Genomic DNA, 23,150 nt, shown 5'->3' on the forward strand with positions numbered 1-23,150 from the left:
GGATGTAAGTTTCTTGTATATGCAGGCTCGAATGCAGCAAACCAAACAGACCCTAAGGTTGTGTTTGGATGTAAAAGAGAGGTTGCATTGTATAGCCTAGCTGAGTGGAAGCAGGTTGGGGGAGCCATATAACTCTTGAGAAGAGTGTTTGATTAGCTGCATGAGCAGATGTAATGGCAGATACAATGATTCTGTGAAGGTATTTAGTTGCCTGTACGAGTGAATGCAATGATCCTGTGAACTAAAACTGACAAGTAAGTTATACTGATATTGTAGCTCATACAACCTGTATTCACCCAGTTTATATACAAGTGAAGCTCAATTTGGGATTTTGAGTGTATGGTATAGCCAGGATGACTTATGCAGTTTGCATCCGTAATCAAATAGACTTTTGTACGAGAATACATAAGTGGGTGTAAGTGTGTCATATATACACATTTAAATGCAGCAAATCAAATAGATCCTAAGGAGATGAGTTTTTCTTTTTTTTTTAGCAACACGAGAACAAATTACTACTCAAAAGATGGAGTACCAAAAGATGTCAGCTAAGAATCTAAGATCATTGCAGTCTGCTGTTTAAAATTATTCAACTGGTGTTATGATTGTGTCTTAGAAGTTACTGAACCCAAGAAGCAGCAAGATAAAAAAGAACTGTCATGTCAGCTGCCTCTGTCCCAATGCAAGAGCAGTTAGCAACAACATTAGTACACTGCTTGGATTAGGCTGGCAAGTGCTGGAAGATGTCAGTCAGTTTTTGGAGAGACTCAACAACCAACAGAAGTGCCTCATTCATCATCTCAGCTGTGTCAAGCAGAAGCAGCTAGCATGAAGAATGCAAAGGCAAGCTAGGAACAGAGGAGTGCAGTGGCTAGAGGAAACAGGGGTATCTTCACACCAGATTCTTGTTGGTTCAATAATGTTACTCACTGCTAATAGTATCCATGACCTTGCTCCAAATCTACCAAAGTTTTGCACTTTTTGAACTGCAATTGTATCCAGATTTAATATGTCACCAACCAGTACAAGAAATATGTATAAAGATTGATCTTTCCAAACCAAGAAAAGAATTCTTTTTTGTTCTGTCTACCATCTTCATACTTTTTTTATATTACTATCGACTCACATCAACAGTTAAACATCAGCTTCAACTTTAGGGGACAAGGTATGAAATTTGGGATAAGGTATGGAATTTTTTTTAAACCTCAATACTAGATACAAACTATAGTATAAATATACATCATATCCTATATACACACACCCACATATCTTAAGCCACAGGCTAGATTAACAATCCATACTCAGATATGTCTACTGAAAAGATTCACAAAACTTTATATTCTAAAAGCTAAATTACATCACTTTCTTATTATGATACATATACGCTCAAAACTATCCAAAGAATTATTATTAAGAGCATGTTCCGGTAAAACACCCGGCCATCCTCAAATGCCGATGGGTGCGAGCGAACACCAACGCTCCCACCAGTAGGCTATCAGCCCGTACTCAACCAGGTATGAAATTGTCCAACAACCATGAGCCAAAAAAGAGAGAGGAAAAACAGCTCCAACTTAAACAAAAATTATCATAATGGAACTGAATAAAAAGAGACATGTAAACAAGAAATTAAATCACCGGTTCCCATTAAAAGGAACAAAATTTTAGTTCTTAGGTTCTGCCAATATTATATCATCACCCTAATAAATAAACCAAAGAACACCAACAAGAGCAGGAATCACCTGTAAAAAAAGACAAACTTTTTTTCAGCAGTCAACACTTACATTACATCACCATAAGATTACTACAGACAGAGATCAAACAGCCCACTGATCCCTTATCTACACACAAAAAAAGTCAACCTTTTTTTCACTTCATGACCACTTGACATTACAATACTTACTCCTTGTTAAATTAAGCAAACCTTAATGAAGTGAAACATTAGCCCTACATCAAACACCCTAAGAGCGGAAGCGTGAGGTATTTACCTGAGTTCGGTGACGCCATCTGATGATGGTGAAGAGGTCGCTGGTGTGATGAAGAGACTTTGCCGATGTAGTCGATCACCAGCAAGAATTAGATGAAGAAGCGGCGGTCTTCACCTCGTTGACAGCACCCTAATGATTGGATTAGGGTTAAGATGTAAGGAGAGGCGGCTGACTTCGTGAGTTAGCTCGATATCCTCCGAAACCCCTCCTATCTGTTATATATGCGGTGCTGCACGAGGTGGGACCGCAACCAAAAACGTTGGATGCACCCCCAATCACGGTGCATTTGAGAAACGGCTCCCATGCGTTTCGTTTGTTAGTTAGAAGACGTTAGGAGAGTGGAGCCGAGATCAAAACCAACATTCTCCCCCTTGATCGTAAGGCTAACATCATAAGCCCACTCTCAATGAAACAGCATACCAAGGCAAAGTATTACAGCGGTCAATAAAATGCCACTGAAACCCAAATACCTATAGTGTACCATTTCATCTCGAAATGGAAATTCGTTATACTTGATGGGAGTTGGTTTGTTTAATGGTCCTCTTAATCCAGAATCATAGACTTTCCAATATCCCCATGCCGGCAACATGATCACGAAAAATATGAGGTGGTAAGCCTTTAGTGAGTGGATCCGCAAGCATTGACTTAGTGCTTATGTGCTTGACACTTATTGTTTGATCCTGGATTCGATCTTTCACAACGTGATACTTAATGTCGATGTGTTTGGCAGCACCACTCGACTTGTTGTTACTCGTATAGAAAACTGCGGGTTGATTATCGCAATATAATGTAAGTGGTTTTGCAATACTGTCGACCACTCTTAGTCCCGGGATAAAGTTCTTTAGCCATACAGCCTGCCCGGTAGCCTCATAACATGCCACAAACTCAGCTTGCATCGTTGAAGATGCTGTAAGTGTCTGCTTGGAGCTTTTCCACGAGATAGCTCCTCCAGCAAGGGTGAAGATATAACCTGACGTGGATTTCTTAGTGTCTACACACCCCGCAAAGTCTGCATCCGAATAACCAATGACTTCAAGGTTATCGGATTTTCTAAATATAAGCATGTAGTTCTTAGTGCCTTGCAAATAGCGAAGGACTTTCTTAACGGCTTTCCAGTGGTCCGGTCCTGGATTTGATTGATATCTGCCAAGCATCCCGGTCACGAAAGCTAAGTCAGGGCGTGTACAAACTTGAGCATACATAATGCTTCCGACAGCTGAAGCATAAGGAACCATCTTCATTTGATCAATTTCATATTGGTTCCTTGGACATTGATATGTCCCAAACTTATCGCCCTTAACAATAGGAGCAGGCGTGGCAGAGCACTTATGCATATTGTATTTCCTTAGTACTCTGTCAATGTATGCCTTTTGAGACAAACCTAATGCTCCTTTGGACCGATCTCGATGAATTTCAATGCCAAGAACATAAGAGGCTTCACCGAGATCCTTCATATCGAAATTAGAGGAAAGAAATCTCTTGGTCTCAAACAGCATATCCTTATCACTACTGGCCAATAAGATGTCATCCACATAAAGAACTAAGATGGTGAATTTTCCCCCTTTAAACTTTATATAAATGCAGTTATCAACTTCATTTTCTTTAAAACCAAAATTTCTGATGACTTTGTCGAACTTGAGATACCACTGTCTAGACGCTTGTTTTAGACCATAAATTGATTTCTTAAGGCGACATCCCAAATGTTCGTTGTCTTTCATGACAAAACCTTCTGGCTGAGCCATGTAAACATTTTCTTCCAAGTCACCATTAAGGAATGCCGTTTTTACATCCATCTGATGCAGCTCTAAATCATAATGCGCTGTGAGCGCCATAATTATTCTGAAAGAATCTTTACTTGATACAGGAGAGAAAGTTTCATTATAATCGATTCCTTCTCTTTGCGAGAAGCCTTTAGCTACGAGCCTTGCTTTGAACCTTTCGATGTTCCCATTAGAGTCATGTTTTGTTTTGTAGACCCATTTACAGCCTACTGTTTTGGCTCCGTCAGGAATTTCTACTAGGTCCCATACATCATTATCGCTCATAGATTTTAATTCGTCATTCATGGCATTAAGCCACTCAGACGAATGCTTACTCATCATGGCTTCTTTATATGAGTTGGGATCTTCTGTCTTCCCTATGTCATTAACATCCTCATTCATATAAACGATATAATCGTTCGAGATGGCAGGTCTCCTGTCACGCTGTGATCTTCTGATCGGTTCATTATGCACTGCAGGACAAGGACTGGGTACTGCAGGGGACTGCTGAGGCTCATCGTTAGGTATATCATTAGGAATTTCAGAGACCTCAACAGGGGGTGTACTGACGTTAGTTTCTACTGAAGGTGCAACCACCTGAGGCACAGGGATGTGTGACTCTTGTATCAGTGGAGTAGGAACATAAACCCGTTTTTCTTCAAGATCAACTTCCCTTGGCTCCATATCCCCATTTTCAAGAAACACAGCGTGTCTTGTTTCTACGAACTTAGTGATCCTATCTGGACAGTAAAAACGATATCCCTTTGATCTTTCTGGATACCCGATAAAGTGACAACTAACTGTCTTAGGATCTAGTTTCCCAATGTGTGGATTAAAGACTTTAGCTTCAGCTGCACAGCCCCACACACGTAAATACTTTAAAGAGGGTTTTCTCCCAGTCCATAATTCATATGGTGTTTTTGGAACTGATTTACTGGGGACCCGATTAAGAATATGTGTGGCTGTTTTAAGTGCCTCCATCCACAGTCCAACTGGTAAACTAGAATAGCTGAGCATACTTCGCACCATGTCCATAAGCGTGCGGTTGCGTCGCTCAGCTACCCCGTTTTGCTGAGGTTCACCAGGTGTAGAATATTGGGCTACTATGCCATTTTCCTGAAGGAATCTGGCAAAAGGACCAGGGATTTGCCCATATGTGGCATGCCTCCCATAATATTCTCCCCCGCGATCCGATCTCACTACTTTAATCTTCAGGTTGTGCTGATTTTCTACTTCAGCCTTGAATATCTTAAATTTATCGAGAGATTCAGATCGATCTTTAATGGGGTAGATATAGCCGTAACGGGAGAAATCATCAGTGAAGGTAATGAAAGAATCAAAACCGTCAACTGATGTCACAGGAAAAGGACCACATATGTCCGTGTGAATTAATTCTAATAATCCTGTGCTCCGAGTGGCCCTTTTCTTTATTTGCTTAACGTATTTTCCTTTAATGCAATCTATGCAGTGGTCAGAATCGGAGAAGTCTAAGGGTTGGAGAATCTCTTCCTTAATGAGACGCTCCATTCTCCCCCTCGAAATGTGGCCTAAACGACAATGCCACAGCTTCGAAGAAGTCTCATTAATTGTACTTCTCTTTCTTTTATGGCTTACATCATAGACATTCATCGTCACAGAGGATTCATTAAGAGGAAGCATATAAAGTTTGTCTTGTCGGATGGCAAGACCAATATCCTCTGAATTAAATTTAAGAATACATTTATTGTCTCCGAAATTACAATGAAAACCATCATCATCTAACATCGAAACTGAAATGAGATTCCTCCTCATAGAAGGAACATAAACTACATTATTTAATCTAAGAGTGAAGCCACTATTAAGAACTAATGGAAAGGATCCGATAGCTTCAACTTGAGCTTCCTTCCCATTGGCCACTCTAAGACTTCGCTCCCCCTTTCTTAATGTTCTCGCGGTAAGGAATCCCTGTAAGGAGTTGGTAACGTGCACAGTGGCACCTGAGTCAATCCACCATGAATTAAGGGAAAAATCAGCATAAAGTGATTCATCAATGAATGTTATGAAATCATTACCCTTCTTTGCAAGCCACTTCAGGAAACCAACACAATCCTTTTGGTAGTGGTCCTTCTTGTGGCAGAAGTGGCATCCGTCATCTTTAGATTCTTGAGAGGCAGGAGCAGAAGGAGCGAATGCCTTGGGCGCCCTCTGTGCTGCCTTGTCGTGTTTAGCGACGAAATGCAACCTTTTCTTAGACTTGAAATCCCCTTGGAATTTTCTTTTATTCTTGGGGCTGCTTATTTGATTCACAAAATCTTTATTTTCAGCCCTCACCCTCTCTTCCTCTTGGACGCACATTGCGATCAAGTCGCTCATGCTCCACTTCTCTTTCTGAGTGTTGTAATTTATCTTAAAGGGAGTAAACTCAGGAGGGAGAGAGGTCATAATGAAGTGGACAAGGAAACCCTCAGAGATTTCCATATCCATGCCCTTGAGTTTGGCAGCCATATCTGTCATCAATCAATTGGGTCTGATTAGTAAATTTATCATGAGGAAATAATTTGCATGAAAATAACCCTACGTTGGTCTGATTAAAATCATGCAAAAATAAAACTCCAATCCGCATCACCGTTGGGCAGAAAACGGAAAAAATATCCCATAATTACAGTCAACTTTGGTCAGAAAGTAATTATGAACCTATTGAATTTGTCGCAAAATTCTCCGGAAAAATCTTCCCGTTGGATCCAATTCAACCAGAGAATTAACAATAATATTTTATACATTAATCATCATTAACTTTGGGCTATTTGCATCAGATATTCCAGTGCATAAATAGAAAAAACGTTAGAAATCACTGAAAATTCCAAATAAATGAAAAAGCCCAAAGATTTAAAGAAACCGGCCCAACAAGACCTCTCGGCCTGGCTTGGCCCAGAAAACAGTGCGCGGCCCAATTGAGTTTTCGAGCGCGCACCGGCCCGGCCGAAGGCGCGGCCCAGCCAGGGGCGCGGCCCAGCCACCGCGCCCGGCCTCGCGCACACGTCGGCTCGAATATCTCAGCCGTTCTTCGTGATCCGACGGCTGCCCGACGAAAACGCGAGATACAAAAAATGCCGTCGCCCGAAAACCCTAACCCTAATCCAGTTTCCTCTCTCTCCCGAAAATGTCGCCCGACGCGAGAGGAAAAACGGCGACTCGAGAGTTCGCCGGCGATAGAAGCCGCCGGACAAGAGAGAGAGAGAGAAACAGCGGCGACCACGGCCACCCGAAAGAGAAGAGGGCAAGGGAGGTGCCCCCGTCCCGGATGAACCGCGCGAGCGCAGGAAGGAGATCCCGCCGGAGGAGAACTCCGACGGCATGAACAGCGAAGGAGCCGTAAGTCTTCCCCCTCCTTTTTACTTCTATTGCTCTAGTATTTCCGAAAAAAAAAATGGGCTTAGGGTTCGGGATTGAGGGGAAATTTTGGGGTTTAGGGTTCGGATTTTGGGGGGGAATTGGGGATTTCTTAGGGTTATGCTTAATCTCCCCGATTCCCCTCCTTCTAAGTGCTACCCGAGGTCCAAAAAGGGACCTAAGGTCCTAAATCCGAAACAATTAGCACATAAGAACACAAAAGTGCACATAAACATCTCATCCGAGACTAATGCATGAATATGTAGGTCTAAACCGATGCTAATTGGGACTAATACGCGTCAACTAAGCCTTAAACACAAGCAATTATTGACTAAACATGCTTAATGGACAAAACAGTACTAAAACTTGATCAAATTGGGCCTAATTAACATTAGCCGAACCTAATTCATCTTAAAAGGACATAATTTAAAGCTGATTGAAGTACACCGAGAACAAATAGGCCAGTTTGATCAAAAAAGACATCAACCGAACATGATCTTGTCTAATTAAGGTTTAAAAACAGTCTGATTAGGGCTAAAGGTGGCTCTGATGCCATTGTTAAATTAAGCAAACCTTAATGAAGTGAAACATTAGCCCTACATCAAACACCCTAAGAGCGGAAGCGTGAGGTATTTACCTGAGTTCGGTGACGCCATCTGATGATGGTGAAGAGGTCGCTGGTGTGATGAAGAGACTTTGCCGATGTAGTCGATCACCAGCAAGAATTAGATGAAGAAGCGGCGGTCTTCACCTCGTTGACAGCACCCTAATGATTGGATTAGGGTTAAGATGTAAGGAGAGGCGGCTGACTTCGTGAGTTAGCTCGATATCCTCCGAAACCCCTCCTATCTGTTATATATGCGGTGCTGCACGAGGTGGGACCGCAACCAAAAACGTTGGATGCACCCCCAATCACGGTGCATTTGAGAAACGGCTCCCATGCGTTTCGTTTGTTAGTTAGAAGACGTTAGGAGAGTGGAGCCGAGATCAAAACCAACACTCCTGACCTAGTTACTTAAGACTCAGCTAAACCATGAAGAACACCAAGAACGGCAGCTCAAGGAGGAAGAAGGATAGGTGTTCATGGAGTTGGGGGTGGTGAGGGCGTCGCGTCAGGGCCTGGATTTGGCGGCAGCGGCGGCGGCGAGGCCGTGCATGGCGCCGCAGCCCCGGGAGCTGAGCCCGAGGCAGCCGAGGAGCAGCCCCTGCCGGTACGGGAGGAACGTGCGCCGCCGCATCTCCTCCGCCTCCGCGCGCCGCGCCTCGTACAGCCGCGCGTGCGCCAATCCCATACTCCTCCCCGCCGCCGGGGAGGGGTCCCTCTTGGGGGTCGGCGGCGGAGGAGAGGGCGAGGGTAGGTGGTGCTTGCCGCCGTCGGACTTGCTCCGGTGGAGGAGGTCCTTCAAGAACCCCCACCAGCGGAAGCTTCTTAACGACGACGAGGATGCGGAGGACGCCGTCGAGGAGGGTGACGACGACTGCGACGCCGATGGAGCAGCATCCCCCGCCGTTGTCTCCCTGGAGTTCGCCGCCGGAGCAGGATACGACGACGGCGAGAGCCAATGGGTACGGAATGGAGCGTGGGAGCAGGACCGGCGGTGCACTGACAGGCACCGGAAACGTCCGCGCGCGTCCGCCCCCGCCAACGCAGCCTCCGACAGCGGCGGCGGGTGGCTAGGCGGCAGCGACTGTGGGCAGAGGAGGAAGGACGCGAGCCGCATTGGGCGGATCTGGCCGTTGTGGAAGAGCTCGTCAGCGGAGGACATCGCCGCCGCGGCGGGCAACGGGACGCTCGAGGAGAAGTCGAAGTCGAATCCCAGCTCGCAGCCGTACTCATCTCCTTCGTCCAGGCCGCCGCGCGCAGGGCTCGCGGGCGCGCTGTAGAAGCAGCCGGCCGCGGCGGTGCCGCGGAACGAAGCGTCGTGGGCGGGGCTGGACGGCGCACTCACGAAGGGGGTGGAGCACGCGCTGTCGCCTCCACCCGCGCTGCATCCGGCGAAGTGGTCGCCGGAGCTGGCGGCCATTGTGCCGGCGAGTGGTGGTGTCCGGTGGAGATGGTGAGACGCGTAAGTAGAGAGGCTTTAAAGCGCTCCCGAGGAGTTGGTTGGTTACCGGATGATTTACGATTTAGCCCCTGAGAGTACTATAATACTATTTTGGGATTTTTGGATTACGAAAGCATAACTTTTAAAATACAATTTATTTTATTATTTGGATACATGTTGAATAAATATTTTGATTACTGATTAGACCCCATTTTCACCTCTGGCTCTAGCTTACGGACTTGAGAGTACGGAGATAAACGGGATGATGGTACTCATGTTCGGAAAATAAGTTAAGGGTCTGTAGGTTTCAGTTTCTGTTTTTAGTTTTTTTGAAAAGTTGTGTTTTTGTTTTTTTGAAAAACTGTTTTTAAAATATGGCATTGATTTTTACAATAAATTTTTAGCTTCTCAGCACATAGTTTAAAAATATATATCTCAATGAGCTTCTCAGCTTTAGTTTATTTTTCTCAGGAGCATGCTTCTGTCTTCTCCAGAAGCTACTTCTTCAGAACCCTGTTTATTTTAACTTCTGACTTCTACCAGCAGTAAAACCAGAACCAGAAGTAGGAAACAAACAGAAGCTAAGTGTGAGCTATATACCTACCAAATATATGAACCCGTTTGAAGCAGTAGAGTTTTTGAGATTCCTAAAAAGTAGTGAACCATTGCTTGTTAAATACATTATACAAAATAATTTAGGGACTACAAATTTCATTCGACCGGACAACCTTGTCCCTTGATTTACATTTGACACCTCTCTAGCGTTTATGTTCTATTCACATTCTTCCTTTTCATTGTCTCCTAATCTGCTTTCACCGTGCTCATCCTCTATCGCGACCCTAAACCCGCCTCTCCTCTCGGTGTCGTCTGAAGCATTCGCCATTTCCAATCAGCTAGTCAATAGCATTTCCGAATAATTTATCTTAAGCAATTTATCCCTTAACCAACATTTACATGAAAAACAATCCTATGGGCATGCTCACTTGGCTTCTCTAGCTTCCAACTCTAGTGATCTATTGCTTCCAACCTCTTCTTCGGCGATGACTTCCACAAAGAGCTAGCTAGATAATGTTTTACATTTATTTTCTCCATAAAACAATGTTTGAGGCAGAGGCTGAGATATTAGTTTTATCCCATTATCTTGGAAAAACAATGTTTGAGAAATCTAGCTCGGATTCCATAAACAATTAAGACTAGAAAGGGATTGACATGCTAATGATCAATTGAAACTGCAAAGGTTTTGACTTTGACATGCTAGCTCCAGCAATCCCGAGAAGCCAGAAGCCCAAATGCAACCCTTGGGTTGTTGTTCAGAAAGTGGCATAGTTTTTGTTTAAGTCCCACTTATTTTAACATACACTCCATTACTAATAACACCCTCTTACATATTGTGTGGTAATTCAAGTCTTACAGCTTACTCCATGCTAAACCATTAATTTTAAAAAATCTTGAATATCATCGTCAAAAACTATGGGCACATATGTTTCGAAAGCAAGAATAGGAAAAACGCGAGATTTGGAGTGCCTGTCTGATCGAATTCTCTTAACAAAACTCAGGAATCACTGTAGTGAGACGTTTGGATGCTTCACTGCGGAGAAAGAAAATATAGGAATTGAAGAAAGATAAACACAAAAAAAGTTTTCACGGGTTTTACTCTCACGGTTGATTCCGTCCAAATATTCTTCACAGATCCATCCATTCCATATGAGATTGAATTGCATATGATGCATTACTCTTTGTTTTCAAAAGGACCGCGCGCACAGGAATTTTTCCATTCGATCTCAAGTGTTTTTGTCATGAAACATGCATGCATGCTCGCGATCGGTTTAACTTTTTGCATAGTTTTCAGTCATCGCCTAAGGTGTTTTGTCATGTAACATGTATGAATGCATGCATGATCGCGATAGATCGATTCAAATTTTGGCATAATTTCCATCGAAGGCTTATTTCACGCTCTCATGCATATGCTACGAAATGAAAGTATGCTCGTTATTGTTAGCTTATATCTGAACTGGAAGCCTTATAGTATATGTTTCATGTCTCTTTCATTCACGCGTCTACCTACTACGTCCTTACGTACGGCAGTAGTCTATTTATCTATCGTGCATGTGTGCCATGCATGTATTTACGGAACACTAGGACTCATTCCGTGTCATTTTGAATATTAATATGATTTTCAAAATACAAATTTGACTACTACTTTTTGTTGTAATATAATGATAAAATATAATAAAAATATATTATTATAAAAATACTTTTTAAGACAAATATGTCCGTGTTATTTTTAAATATTCAAACTCAAACTATAAAAAAATATTTATAGTTAAAATTTAAAATAGTTAACTGTATATAACCTAAAACGATGTTTATTTTGAATCGGACGAGTATTCGCTGAAAGTAAAGAGCTCTGATATATATGTATACACACAGCGCGGGCGTTTTCATGCACTCATGATGCATCGATCACATTGCAAAAAGATTGTTGAATAGCTGCCTACCTAACCCCCCGGCATCATGGAAGATGCATATTTAATTTGTAGCGGTCAAAAGAGGCCAGATTCAATCTGTAACATGCGGAAGTCGGTTCTTTAAGATAATTGTACGTGAAAATAGGTTTTTTTTATAGGTGATCTGTTTTGTGTTTATGAAAATCGTTTATTTTTATAGGTCTTCAACCTCAGATGGGTTGGCTAAACGCGTGAAAATAGGTTACGACTCATCTCTAAAAATTGCTTTCGTAGTAATGTAAGACTCTATATATAGGTGTCTCAAGAAAATCTTTTCCACAGGCGGTCTGTTTTGCGCGTGTAGCGTAACATTTCCTCCAGATCAAAATCAGTATTATCATCCATCATAACATCAGTGTCACCTTCAACTACTACCTCAACATCACCATCCACTTGATCAGCAACGATATTCTCGTTTGGTTCGCCTGTACGTTGTTCGTCGTGATTAGATCAACATGTGTAATCCTCAACAAAACCTCTCAAGATCAAGTGTGGTTTGATTATATTTGATTTGTCGTATAATTTCTGGTTCTTGCAGTCAGAACATTGACAGTATATTTTCTTTGTCTTCTTAGTCAAAGCGTCATTCTCAGCGGCTTCAATAAAAACAGAGAGTCATTTGATATATATTTCTTCATGTCTTGGCGCATCGTATATCCATGCTCTGTCCATCTTTAACTTCAATCACAAAATTAGATACTTTAATTAATTAATCTAAAAATCATAATAAAAAGATTTTTTTTTAAAAAAAATGGGCTTGTTATGATTATAATATGTCTACGCAATTGAATCTATATTGACGCAAATTTATGGCTCAAAATAATGTGAATTTATTATTTCTCTCTCCTTCTCTCTCTTCCTCTCCCTACAAATCTAGATATAGAGAGAAAAAATTCGTATTCATGATGAAACCTCCTAAGGCTAAAAAACTTTAAATACTAGCTACATTTTTTAAATATAATGCTAGAATCATGTGAATCTATACAATTGAATCAATATTGGCAATAAATTTTAGCTAATTCGATGATATAAATGGCAAGAACCATGAACGTCTCTAGATCACATCTAAACCCTAATTAAGCCTTAAATCTAAATCTAAACTTCAAGAAAATGCTAGCTAGGGATGAGATACCTTTACCTTAGATGGCTCCTCCAAGAAATTCAAAAACAGAAGCTTCCCCCCTTACTTTCCAAATCCGCCGCCACCTTAAGTTCTACTATTCGAACAGTAGAGCTCTCTGTCTGAATAGAGCTACCCGATTGGATGCACTATTTATGGAGTTATTTTCACATACGGTTCACATAAGGAACCGCTTATGAAAATTAGTTTTCACAGGCGATCCACAACAGCATGAGGCCGCGACCACTTACTCAGACGGTTTGTCCTATGAACCGCCTGTAGAAATGGAATTTAGGTGTCTTGAAAAATAGCTTTTTTAGTAGTGTTAATCAATTCATTAGGGGGAAAAATTTCTGCTTTGAAGATAGCGGTCTAATAAGTACGAGAAAATTTTTTAGTAAGCCACCATGAATATAACTATTTCCTCGATTTCGCTATATTTGTCCACATGTATCATTACTTATAGATCCATAACATCCAAAATTGATGCAAAAGATAAATTAATCCACAATAATATAATATGTCAACCCCTTGGGACACGCAAACATGTTAGAATATATGGGTTTGACCTATTATATTTATGTAATTTTAAATAAATCTTAAAGGCCCAACTAAGTGGAGACGAAGATGGAGGTGTATCTTTTAGTCTCACCATACTATAAGGAATTGTCCCTTTCAACCATTTAGCATGTGTAAATGAGAGAATTAGGAGAACACGCATGTGCTCACTCGTCTTGTCAGTTACGACACCTGCGTGAATAGTCTGCTGAAATCGGATCCAGTAGCTCGCGCAGGTGCGGCCTCCTTTAATAGTTTATTCTTATATATATATACATATACATACATACATATGTATATGTATATGTATATGTATATGTATATGTATATGTATATGTATATGTATATATATATATATATATATATATATTATGTCATCGCATGTAGTCTACTTCATCGTGTTGCGCCAGCATGCACTGAAAAATGGGAGAGCAAGTCTCCATAACCCGTCGCTTTTAGGATCCTACACTAGGAGAGGGAGAATAAGGTTTTTGAAAGCGCTTGGCGTGACTTCTCATGATTTGCTTCCTCTACGTCATCACGATCTGCTTCACTATATCATCTTCGTCATTGTCCACTGCATCACCATCATAGAGACCTCTGCACCTCACACTGCCGTCGGGTATATACATTACGATCCATTATATATTAGAGACCTTGTTAGAAAGATAGTTAGGTCTCGTCAGAGCTTGTTGGGATATTTCTCAGAAAGCTAGTCAAATCTAGTCAAAGCTTGTCAGGGAGCTTGTCGAAGCTTGTAATTTGTAATTTGTTTATGTTCATATTATATTTAGAAATTAAATTAAATTAAATTTGAAAGTGTTATTTTCCAATAAAACCTATCTTAAGTGTGTTCTACATGCATTTCCCCCCTTCAAAACCACACTTTGCATTTAAAGTCTATCATAAACAAGAGAGCAATCATTATCCCAAGATGGGTAGACAAATATTTTGAAACAAATACTCTGGAGGCTAGAGCAAACATAGCGAAACAGAAGAGGGGTATAGTATATAAATCTCGATAGATGCAAACAACAACCTTACAAAATAGGTTAAGGGAAATTATTTTTGCGCCATAGCTTGCACTTTTGTCCAAATTTTCCACCAACTTTTGTGTTCATCACAACGTTGTTAGGATTCAACTCCATCGTGTGTTAAGTTTCCAAGCTAGCATGTACTCTGACTACCTAGTTAGGCAAGCAACATTAAAACTGAGCTGATGACACGATGAAGGTGGCATGGAAAAGCGGTAGGACTGGTGGAGGCGATGTTGGAAGCCGAAAGCGATCGACGGCGACGGCAGTCATCAGTGTAGGACAAAGCCATCACCCATAGTGATCATTAGGGGCTAACCATCCCATTGGGCAAGGTCGAGCGGCTGCCCTAGCTACCGACGGGCATATGTACACCCTCACCCCCTCCTTCAGCCTTGCCCCTGCATCCAGGTGGTCAAAACTGGAGAAGAATGTTGTGGTCCGCAGGGCGTTGGCATTGCTAGCATGACAAAGGGGAGTGAAGGGGTATGGGCTTAGCAGGCCAATGGACAAGCGAGTAAATGGGCCCAAAGAAGCAATGACAACCGCACGCTCCCAACCCTAGCCCAAAATCGATCCCTTTTTTGTTCTCTCATTCTCTCTTAGTCATAGACTCGCTCGCCTTCACTCCTCTTGAAACCAAAGCTCCTCTACCATAGAACCCTAGGCCTAGCTCCTGCTCCCAAATCAACAGCCTCATTGTCGCTCCCAAATTGGCAAATCGGTGCTTTGCTCACCAATAGCGAAGTACTAGTGCATCTTGTAGGAAGAAGGATGTGTACTTGCGAAGCACCGCGACATCATTTTGGAAAAGATGGAGAGGGTTTACCAATTCATCGAATACCGGTCGGTATTCACGAATTTTGATCAATTCACTGCTGGTTCGATAACCAAAACGGATGGGGAATTTGGTAGAGTTCGTTCAATTTCAAATTTGAAATCCAATTTTTTGGCAAAATTTGTCCGAATTTAACCTACTTTCGTTGGTTTTGAGCGGCATTCGTGAAAACTGATGAAACTACTAGGGACCGGTTTTTGATCCAAGTTCGGCTTTTGAAACCCTTATTAGACCTGGAGATACAAGATGATGTTCTCGCTTCATAACATAGGAGTAGTCTGTATTTAATCAATGTGAGATTCCGTAGTTAAGGTGTTATCCATGATTCATGAGGATGAGCGTAATCTTGGTCAAGTAGGTGGTTTTGGTGAACAAAATGGATAGTTTTTTCTTTGTTTTAAATATGAAGTTAATATTGAATGTGTTTCAAATTACACATGATTTATCTCTCTCCTACTGCAAAGAAGGGATCAAAATATTGCTGAAACCATGTCATTTGCTTATTGATGTAAAAACACATTTGATCACCTTGAGAAATTAAGGTTGGGACCTCTTGTTCAAAGAAGTCAAATAATTTTATGTTGCAAAAAAGATTTTGATACCAAATATGGATGAGATATTCCAAAAAAAATTGTTAGGTTTGAGAAACGAAGAAAGAAAAGAGTCGTATAAATGATCTAAGCATGCCAATAGGTAGGCCTGAAATGTTAGGTCCAATCCTAGACCTAGAGCATGTTTGAATTGCAACTATATTTGCTACGTCTAAGGTTAGTTAAGTGTGGTTTAACATAGAAAGTGTGGCTAAAAATTTCTTAATCACAAGTATGACAAAGTTAGTAAAAAAACTAAGTGTATATATGGCGTGACTAAAGAGTGGTAAAGTTAGACTCAAACCAAACATATCCCTAGCTCTATAAGGCTAGGCATGCATTTTGAAATAGTATATGCCTTACCGCTTTTCTACTCTTATAGTCATGTCTTTTAGATAATATTCAATCAAACTTTAAAAACTTTCACAATCAATAACTTTTAAAGATGTTTGGTTTGTAAATATAGAAACCATACATGTAGATTTGTTTTAAAGATATTTTCATAATATCATATTTTTCTTAGATTTTATATATAGTTTTTAAAAAATAGTGATCAAAGGTACGTATTACACACCATGTTATATCCATAACGTCGTGTATTTTTACTGTAGATAGTAATAAAATTACTAACCTTTAAATTTTAATTGAAAATAATAATTTTAGCAGAGTATATGCATACATGAATATGTATGCCCTCTTTGGATCGCGAATGTTCCAAAGAAAATTTACAAAAAAATGTCGTAAAGGTCAGTCCAATTCTCCCAGAAAACTCCCGTGTTCCGAACGGGCCTCAACGGAACAGGCCGGCCCAACGGACCCATAGCCCAGGACTGGGCCCGAGCCCGGGCCCAACGGGCTGCTCGCGAACAAGTCTACGAGACTACGACTACAACTGCGTTGCTACGAGGACGTACTCGTTTTGTTTTTCCTGCACACGAACGGAAGCGGAAGTGCAGCGTCTTCCCTTCTCCGATCCCACCTGCATCTACTCCCGCGCTTCGCTTCGCCATGGCGGAGGCGGCGGAGGAGGGGCAGACGGCGGCGACCAAGTACGTCCTCATCACCAGCGGCGTCGTTAGCGGGCTCGGCAAGGGCGTCACCGCTAGCAGCGTCGGCGTCGTCCTCAAGTCCTGCGGCCTCCGCGTCACCTGCATCAAGATCGGTACGCCCTCCCGTCCCCTTTCCCCACACCCGCCGCTTCCCTTCCGTGCCGTAGAGGCGTTCTTGCTGGTGCCCCCTAAAACCTAGGAACTCTTGGGATTCTTGGGGCGGAGTTGGGAGGGGCGCATTGGCATGCTCTTCTTGGGGTAGAAAGGTGCCGCGTTCCCGTGATTAGGTTCGGGTTTAGTGTTTTTTTTTGGTTTAGGTAATCAGTTGCCAAAAGCGTTGGTTTGTTGGTTTCTGCTTGGAGCCAGGGCGGTCAAAGGCAATTCTTTACTGGTCCTGATTGGACTTTTGGGTGGTCAAATGCGATTCTTTACTGGTTCTGGTCGGAATTTGGGGTGACGAGTAGTAGTGGAAGGTTGCCTCTTTGGGGTTCCAATTACTCTTATACTTTATTTCTAGTGAAAGTTATCCGTACCTCATGAATTCATGAGCCCGTGTGCAGTCGATGTCAAGTTCTAAAGGCTTGTTGTCTCACTAGTACTAGTTTCTTTTTGCTGCTTTTAGTTGCTTTAAGGTGCCACCTTTGGTGGGTTTTATGTAAGCTTTTGGTTCTATTATGAAGGTTGGTGTTGGGTCATCAGGGATAAGCATGTGGGTTTTGGTTGTCGTTTTATTGGGACGGTGCACTGCGGTCAAGCTTTTCGGCTTCCAAATGGCCTTTTGTGATAGGCGTTTGGAAGGTTTCTGCCTAAGGATGGGCGCCTTTCTGGATCTTTTGGCATGAGAAAGGTTAAATCAGCAAGTTATTTTTTAATGTGATTTTAAAACCTACATTGTTTCCATGTGTAGAGTTTAACTAGTTTGGAGGTGCTTAGGCATTGGTCTGCACTGGTCTTACTACTGTTCACTTCCTGGTTTTGTAGATCCATACTTGAACAAAGATGCTGGTACAATGTCCTCCTTTGAGCATGGTGAGGTGTTTGTCCTTGATGATGGTGGAGAGGTACGGTCCCTTTATTGCTTGCATGCAAATACATGATGTTAAGGTTTACATTCTCGGTGTTGTCTTATTCCTGACATGTGACATTTGTAGGTTGACTTGGATTTAGGGAACTACGAGCGTTTCATTGATGTTACTCTGACCAGGGACAACAACATTACCACTGGAAAGATATATCAGGTGAGTATCTGCCCCACAAAAATTCTTGCTTGTTCTCGCTTGAGCTTGTAAATAGTTAATTTCTGTTTCTTTCAGTCTGTCATTGAGAAGGAGAGGAAGGGTGTTTATCTTGGCAAGACAGTCCAGGTAATTCCCTTGTGGCATTTGTTGCTATGGTTGCGTTGTATGGAATGCCCACATGAAAAAATATGAAATTCTTACAGTTGTAAGTATCCAGGTTGTTCCTCATGTAACTGATGAAATAAAACAGTGGATACAATCAGTGTCCTCTGTTCCTGTGGATGGGCAGACTCGTCCAGCTGATGTTTGTGTTATTGAATTGGGAGGCACTGTAGGTAGGGTTTTATGACATCTTATGATCTGACACTTTAATAATTATTAATGTAGAAGATAAATTGATTTTGCGCTTGTTTCAGGTGATATTGAGTCAATGCCATTCATTGAAGCTTTGCGCCAATTGTCCTTTTCTCTTGGTATAGCTGGACTTTCCATTGTCATTTCAATTTTCATATCCTATGTTTGCTGAGATATGTTTTGATGTTACAACGCTTCTAAGATTTGTATCAATTCACATGGTCTCCTTTTTCTATCTATTTCTTTGGGAATGATTGGACCATAGATTAGAGTGTACTTTCTGCACTGCCATTTTTTAGTGCAAATGTAGTATTCACATGCTTTCGTTGATCTGCTATGTAGTCATGCAGCATTTTTTTTTAAAAAGAAACTTTTTTGCTTGTTAGCGATTATCATGAATGTGACTCTAATATATATTTTGTAGGCAAGGAGAATTTCTGCCTCATACATGTGAGCCTTGCTCCAGTATTGGGTGTAGTTGGTGAACAGGTAAATAATTCTTCCTTTAACTGCAATGACGAATTCTGCTTATATCATATCTTCTACTCTGACAAGAGGAAAAAATTACATTGCACTTTTCAAGTCTTCTATCATGACAGATAGTTGCTGGTACTGGGAGGCTTGACATTCTTTTTTCTCTTTCTGTAGAAAACTAAGCCAACACAACACAGTGTACGAGAATTGAGGGCCTTGGGTCTGACTCCTGATCTTCTAGCATGCCGGTCAGTGCAGGTATTGCAAAAACATGAAAAATGATGAATAGTTAATAGCAGATGCTTTAAAATATGACATTTTTTTCAGTCATAGTATGAGATTGCTGTTTTCCCCCATCTATTGGATACTTGTGATGGTACATCTGTTGTTGAGTTTGTATTTTATTTTCTCATAACGAGTTTTGTTCAAGCAGCCATTCTAATCTGTCTTGGGTTAGTACATGTACATTTTTCTTCATGTGTTTGGTGATGTAACTCTTTTCTTTTCCACGTGTTCCTTTTTAATCTGAGCTATATTTATCTGCTCTTTCAGCCACTAATCAGATCTGTTAAGGAGAAGCTTTCACAATTTTGCCATGTTCCAGTATGTTTTCATGATTAAGTCTGAAAAAGTTTCATTTCACCACATTGTTTTCCTATTTACATTCTGTCTTCATTCATGTAGGTTGAGAACATACTTAACATCCATGACGTTCCAAACTTATGGCATGTCCCACTTATTCTTAGAGTGAGTTGCAACTTCCTCTAAAGTTAGCCTTCACTTTGCAGAGAAAGATATCAAGTCAATATGATATGCATTTAGTTGTTGCTGCAGTACGAATTTTGACAAGTGTTATTTTGCAGAACCAAAAGGCTCATGAAGCTATAATCAAAAGGCTAAACCTTGCTAGGTGAGTAAGATAATTACTAAAAAGCAGTGCTTATAAATGCATGCAAAGTATGTGGCACATAGAATATTCTGTAATTTACTCATCTGTTTTCAAGCGCCAGGTGCTAATTGGGCGGCGATGTGGCATCTAGTGCCTAGGTGGTCTAGGCGGCAATTAGGTGCTAGGCGGGAGGGTTGTACGGTTGTGCCTAGCCGCCTAGGTGGGCTAGGCGGTCGTTTTTTTAACAGTGACTCATATAACCGTTGAGAAATCATATGCTGCCGATATTGATAGATGATCAGCTTAACCTTCCAATTTTAGAGCTATGTTTGAAGTCATTGTAATAAATGCAAAAAAAGGCTTACTCATACTTGTTTGGTGGTTGATTTGAGATGGCATTACCAATTTTTATTTACACTGAATTTATTACACTGCAATAGCATTACCAATTTTTATATGGTGTTATGGTTAGTATATCTGGGGGCAATATTATCTTGTCTTTTTATTTTATAGGTCTGCTGGACCACCTGAGTTACGAGATTGGACAGAGATGGCTGAGTCTTATGACAACCTCGAGAACCCTGTTAGTGTTGTGGTACAGTATTTGATTGTTGATTGACTCTTTTTAGTGCAGAATAAATTTGAATATCAATATAATGCAGGTTAAAATTGCTTTGGTTGGGAAGTATACTGATTTGACAGATTCTTACCTATCAGTGGTGAAGGTTGGTCTAGATTCCATTTTCGAATATACACAAAACTTTTCTTTTCTATGGTACAATTATTATTATAGTTACAGTCATCTCCATGGTTGCCTAGAGTAGAAACAATTGTTTTCTAATTGTTAAACGATTGAGGTTTTGAACTGCCACATTATTGTGTTTGTGTTGATGCAATTTGGGCTTATGTACTATACATGAAAATATTACATCTAATTCGTTTTTGCATGTCTCAATTTGTTCCAGGCTCTCCTGCATGCTAGTGTTGCCTGTTCATTGAAGCCATCTATCCAGTGGATTGCAGCTTCAGATCTTGAAGATTCAACTGCAACAACTGTAAGCCACTAACCATGTGTCAATAAGATTGGACAAGTGCAGTAAAAGCATCTGGTCGATCAATGATCCACTTTTTGTACCACATATGGCATTTGTATCTTTGCTAACTCAACAAGTTTTCCGTATTAAGGTTGTTTCATTTTATGTTTCACATTTGTAACTACACTCATTTTCTCGTCTTAATATGTTTGTGTGTTACTGTACCTCATGAAGACAATTTTCAACAGGTGCCAGATTCCTATGCAAAAGCTTGGGAAACCCTTAAAGTGAGTATACCAATTGTATTTTATTCCTTTTTTAAATATGTAACAGTTTTTAAAGTTAATATTCATAAATGCTGAAAATTCAGGGTTCATCATGCATTTTGATACCAGGAGGATTTGGGGATCGTGGAATCTCAGGGATGATATTGGCTGCAAAATATGCTCGTGAGAATAAAGTTCCATATCTTGGTATTTGCTTGGGCATGCAGATCTCAGTGATTGAGATGTCCAGACATGTGTGTTTGCTTCCTTTTTTTCTTTTACTTACGAAGCTATCCTTGTAGGTTCTCACTTGATTATGCTTGCTAGGTTCTGGGCCTGGGAGATGCAGACAGTGAAGAGTTTAACAAGGATACACCAGACCGTGTTGTTATGTACATGCCTGAGGTACTTCCTTTCCTGTTATGTTCATGGAAGGGACATGACTTTGATTTAATGCCTTGACAATTGACTGCAGGTTTCAAAAACACATATGGGAAACACGATGAGGTTGGGCTGCCGGAGAACATTCTTTCGCAGACCTGATTGTCTTACATCAAAACTGTACGGATATTAGATTCTTTCTTGGTTAATATCATATTTTTGTTGGCACTCTTGAATTTAATTTGTTTGGAACTCGATCCATTGTCACCACCACCAGAAAACAGTGTCTTACACAGCTGTGTTGTCTGGAGCTTTCCTTACTTGGAAGTGTATATTTTCGCGACATCACATTACAAAATGCAGCTTTAGTGTAGTAGTTGAAATTTTGTGCAAGCCCCCAGTTATTGACCATCTCTAACTTTTGCCTTATATAATATTATTATTGCACATTCTAACTTGCGCTATAACTGTTAATTTTAGGTATGGAAGTCCTCCACATGTGGACGAGCGTCATCGTCATAGATACGAGGTTTACTGTCAATCTTAGTTTCTAAACATCCTGCTATTCTTTGCATCCGTTATACTCATATGCTTGGAAGTGCTTATTTGTTACTTCTGTTTAAATAGGTCAATCCAGCCTTTGTTCCCATGCTTGAAAACGCTGGTCTTCAGTTTGTTGGTTGTGATGAAAGTGGAAATAGGATGGAGGTATTAAGCAAACATCCTATGTCATATCCTTGTGCCTTGATTTTTTTTAAAGCCTGAGCCTGCTTGCACCTATGATCAGATTGTAGAGCTACAAGACCACCCCTTCTACATAGGTGTTCAGTTCCATCCAGAGTTCAAATCAAGGCCTCGAAGACCTTCACCTCCATTTACAGGTGGAAACTTTTTGTTATGTTTGAATTGTCAAATGCTTTGCTCCCCTAAACTGTTCTAAGAAAAAAATCGCATTGTTTCAGTTCTTCTGTGAACTGCAGTAGTATGAATGCTACAAGAGCACCATGATCTCTTTGTGCTGAGTTTTTTTTTTCCTGCATAGCATAGTCTAGAATTTGCTATGTATGTCTAATATTACATCTTTTGAGAACTATGCAGGTCTAATATTGGCGGCCACTAAACAACTAGGAACTAGTTCAAATAACTCGAATGGCTACGCTGGAGCTTCCGAGTAATGTCATTCTACCAGTTTCGGGTAAAGGGTTCTGAAACTTGTTATTCCTCAAAGGCTTTTTCTCAGTGTAAGTACGTATGTTTCTGAACATTCAGTTTATGAGCGGGACTCTTGTTTTACATTTCCAGATGGAGATCTCCCTTTGGGTGGGGAGTTGAAGCATTTTGCTCGTTGCTGCTGAGACTCAAGCTTTTTTCTTGTACACAATACATGTACCAGAAATCAAACTGAGCTTGAATAGAATTTTTCATTGTCCTAGAGATCCCTTCAGTGGCTTAGCTGATCATCATACAGTGTACCAGGTTGTAACCACATGATTTTGTTGGCTGTTCTGAGCTTATGGTCTGATCCTCTAGACAGCAGCTGAAACTACCGTGTTTAATCCTTAATGTTACTTTTACAGCTAAAACTGTTTTTTTTTTCTGAGTTTCCACCTGACATGCATTATAGTTCTACACTGCCAACATACCAAACTTACTGACACGTAT

General features: G+C 41.0%; 2 protein-coding genes across 3 annotated transcripts; one reads left to right on the forward strand and one right to left on the reverse strand.

Moving 5' to 3' along the window:
• Positions 1 to 8,115: 8,115 nt before the first annotated feature.
• Positions 8,116 to 9,157, reverse strand: LOC133905218 (uncharacterized). Its single transcript, XM_062346954.1, has one exon. It carries the CDS (start codon positions 9,133 to 9,135, stop codon positions 8,224 to 8,226), a length of 912 nt encoding a protein of 303 aa, XP_062202938.1. The 5' UTR covers positions 9,136 to 9,157; the 3' UTR covers positions 8,116 to 8,223.
• Positions 9,158 to 16,737: 7,580 nt separating this feature from the next.
• Positions 16,738 to 23,084, forward strand: LOC133905470 (uncharacterized). Of its 2 annotated transcripts, none has more exons than XM_062347270.1 (23): positions 16,738 to 16,965; positions 17,834 to 17,913; positions 18,004 to 18,090; positions 18,166 to 18,216; positions 18,308 to 18,425; positions 18,507 to 18,563; positions 18,869 to 18,933; positions 19,093 to 19,176; positions 19,471 to 19,521; positions 19,603 to 19,665; positions 19,782 to 19,828; positions 20,321 to 20,390; positions 20,470 to 20,532; positions 20,773 to 20,862; positions 21,090 to 21,128; positions 21,212 to 21,361; positions 21,435 to 21,512; positions 21,583 to 21,668; positions 21,969 to 22,017; positions 22,116 to 22,196; positions 22,276 to 22,369; positions 22,587 to 22,683; positions 22,791 to 23,084. In XM_062347270.1, exons 1-22 carry the CDS (start codon positions 16,812 to 16,814, stop codon positions 22,661 to 22,663), a joined length of 1,734 nt encoding a protein of 577 aa, XP_062203254.1. In that variant the 5' UTR covers positions 16,738 to 16,811; the 3' UTR covers positions 22,664 to 22,683; positions 22,791 to 23,084. The 2 variants fall into 2 exon arrangements, with proteins under 2 accessions (XP_062203254.1, XP_062203255.1); XM_062347271.1 differs by lacking the exon at positions 16,738 to 16,965 and adding an exon at positions 17,545 to 17,699.
• The last annotated feature ends 66 nt before the right edge of the window (positions 23,085 to 23,150 follow it).

The sequence above is a fragment of the Phragmites australis genome, chromosome 22 (genome assembly GCF_958298935.1).
Source record: "Phragmites australis chromosome 22, lpPhrAust1.1, whole genome shotgun sequence".
Lineage (NCBI taxonomy): Eukaryota > Viridiplantae > Streptophyta > Magnoliopsida > Poales > Poaceae > Phragmites > Phragmites australis.

Coding starts and splice junctions, on each gene's coding strand:
- LOC133905218 (XM_062346954.1), bottom strand. CDS start 9,135: ATGGCCGCCAGCTCCGGCGACCACTTCGCCGGATGCAGCGCGGGTGGA.
- LOC133905470 (XM_062347270.1), top strand. CDS start 16,812: ATGGCGGAGGCGGCGGAGGAGGGGCAGACGGCGGCGACCAAGTACGTC. Junction 17,914..18,003: donor TCCTTGATGATGGTGGAGAG/GTACGGTCCCTT, acceptor TGACATTTGTAG/GTTGACTTGGATTTAGGGAA. Junction 21,129..21,211: donor AAGCTTGGGAAACCCTTAAA/GTGAGTATACCA, acceptor CTGAAAATTCAG/GGTTCATCATGCATTTTGAT.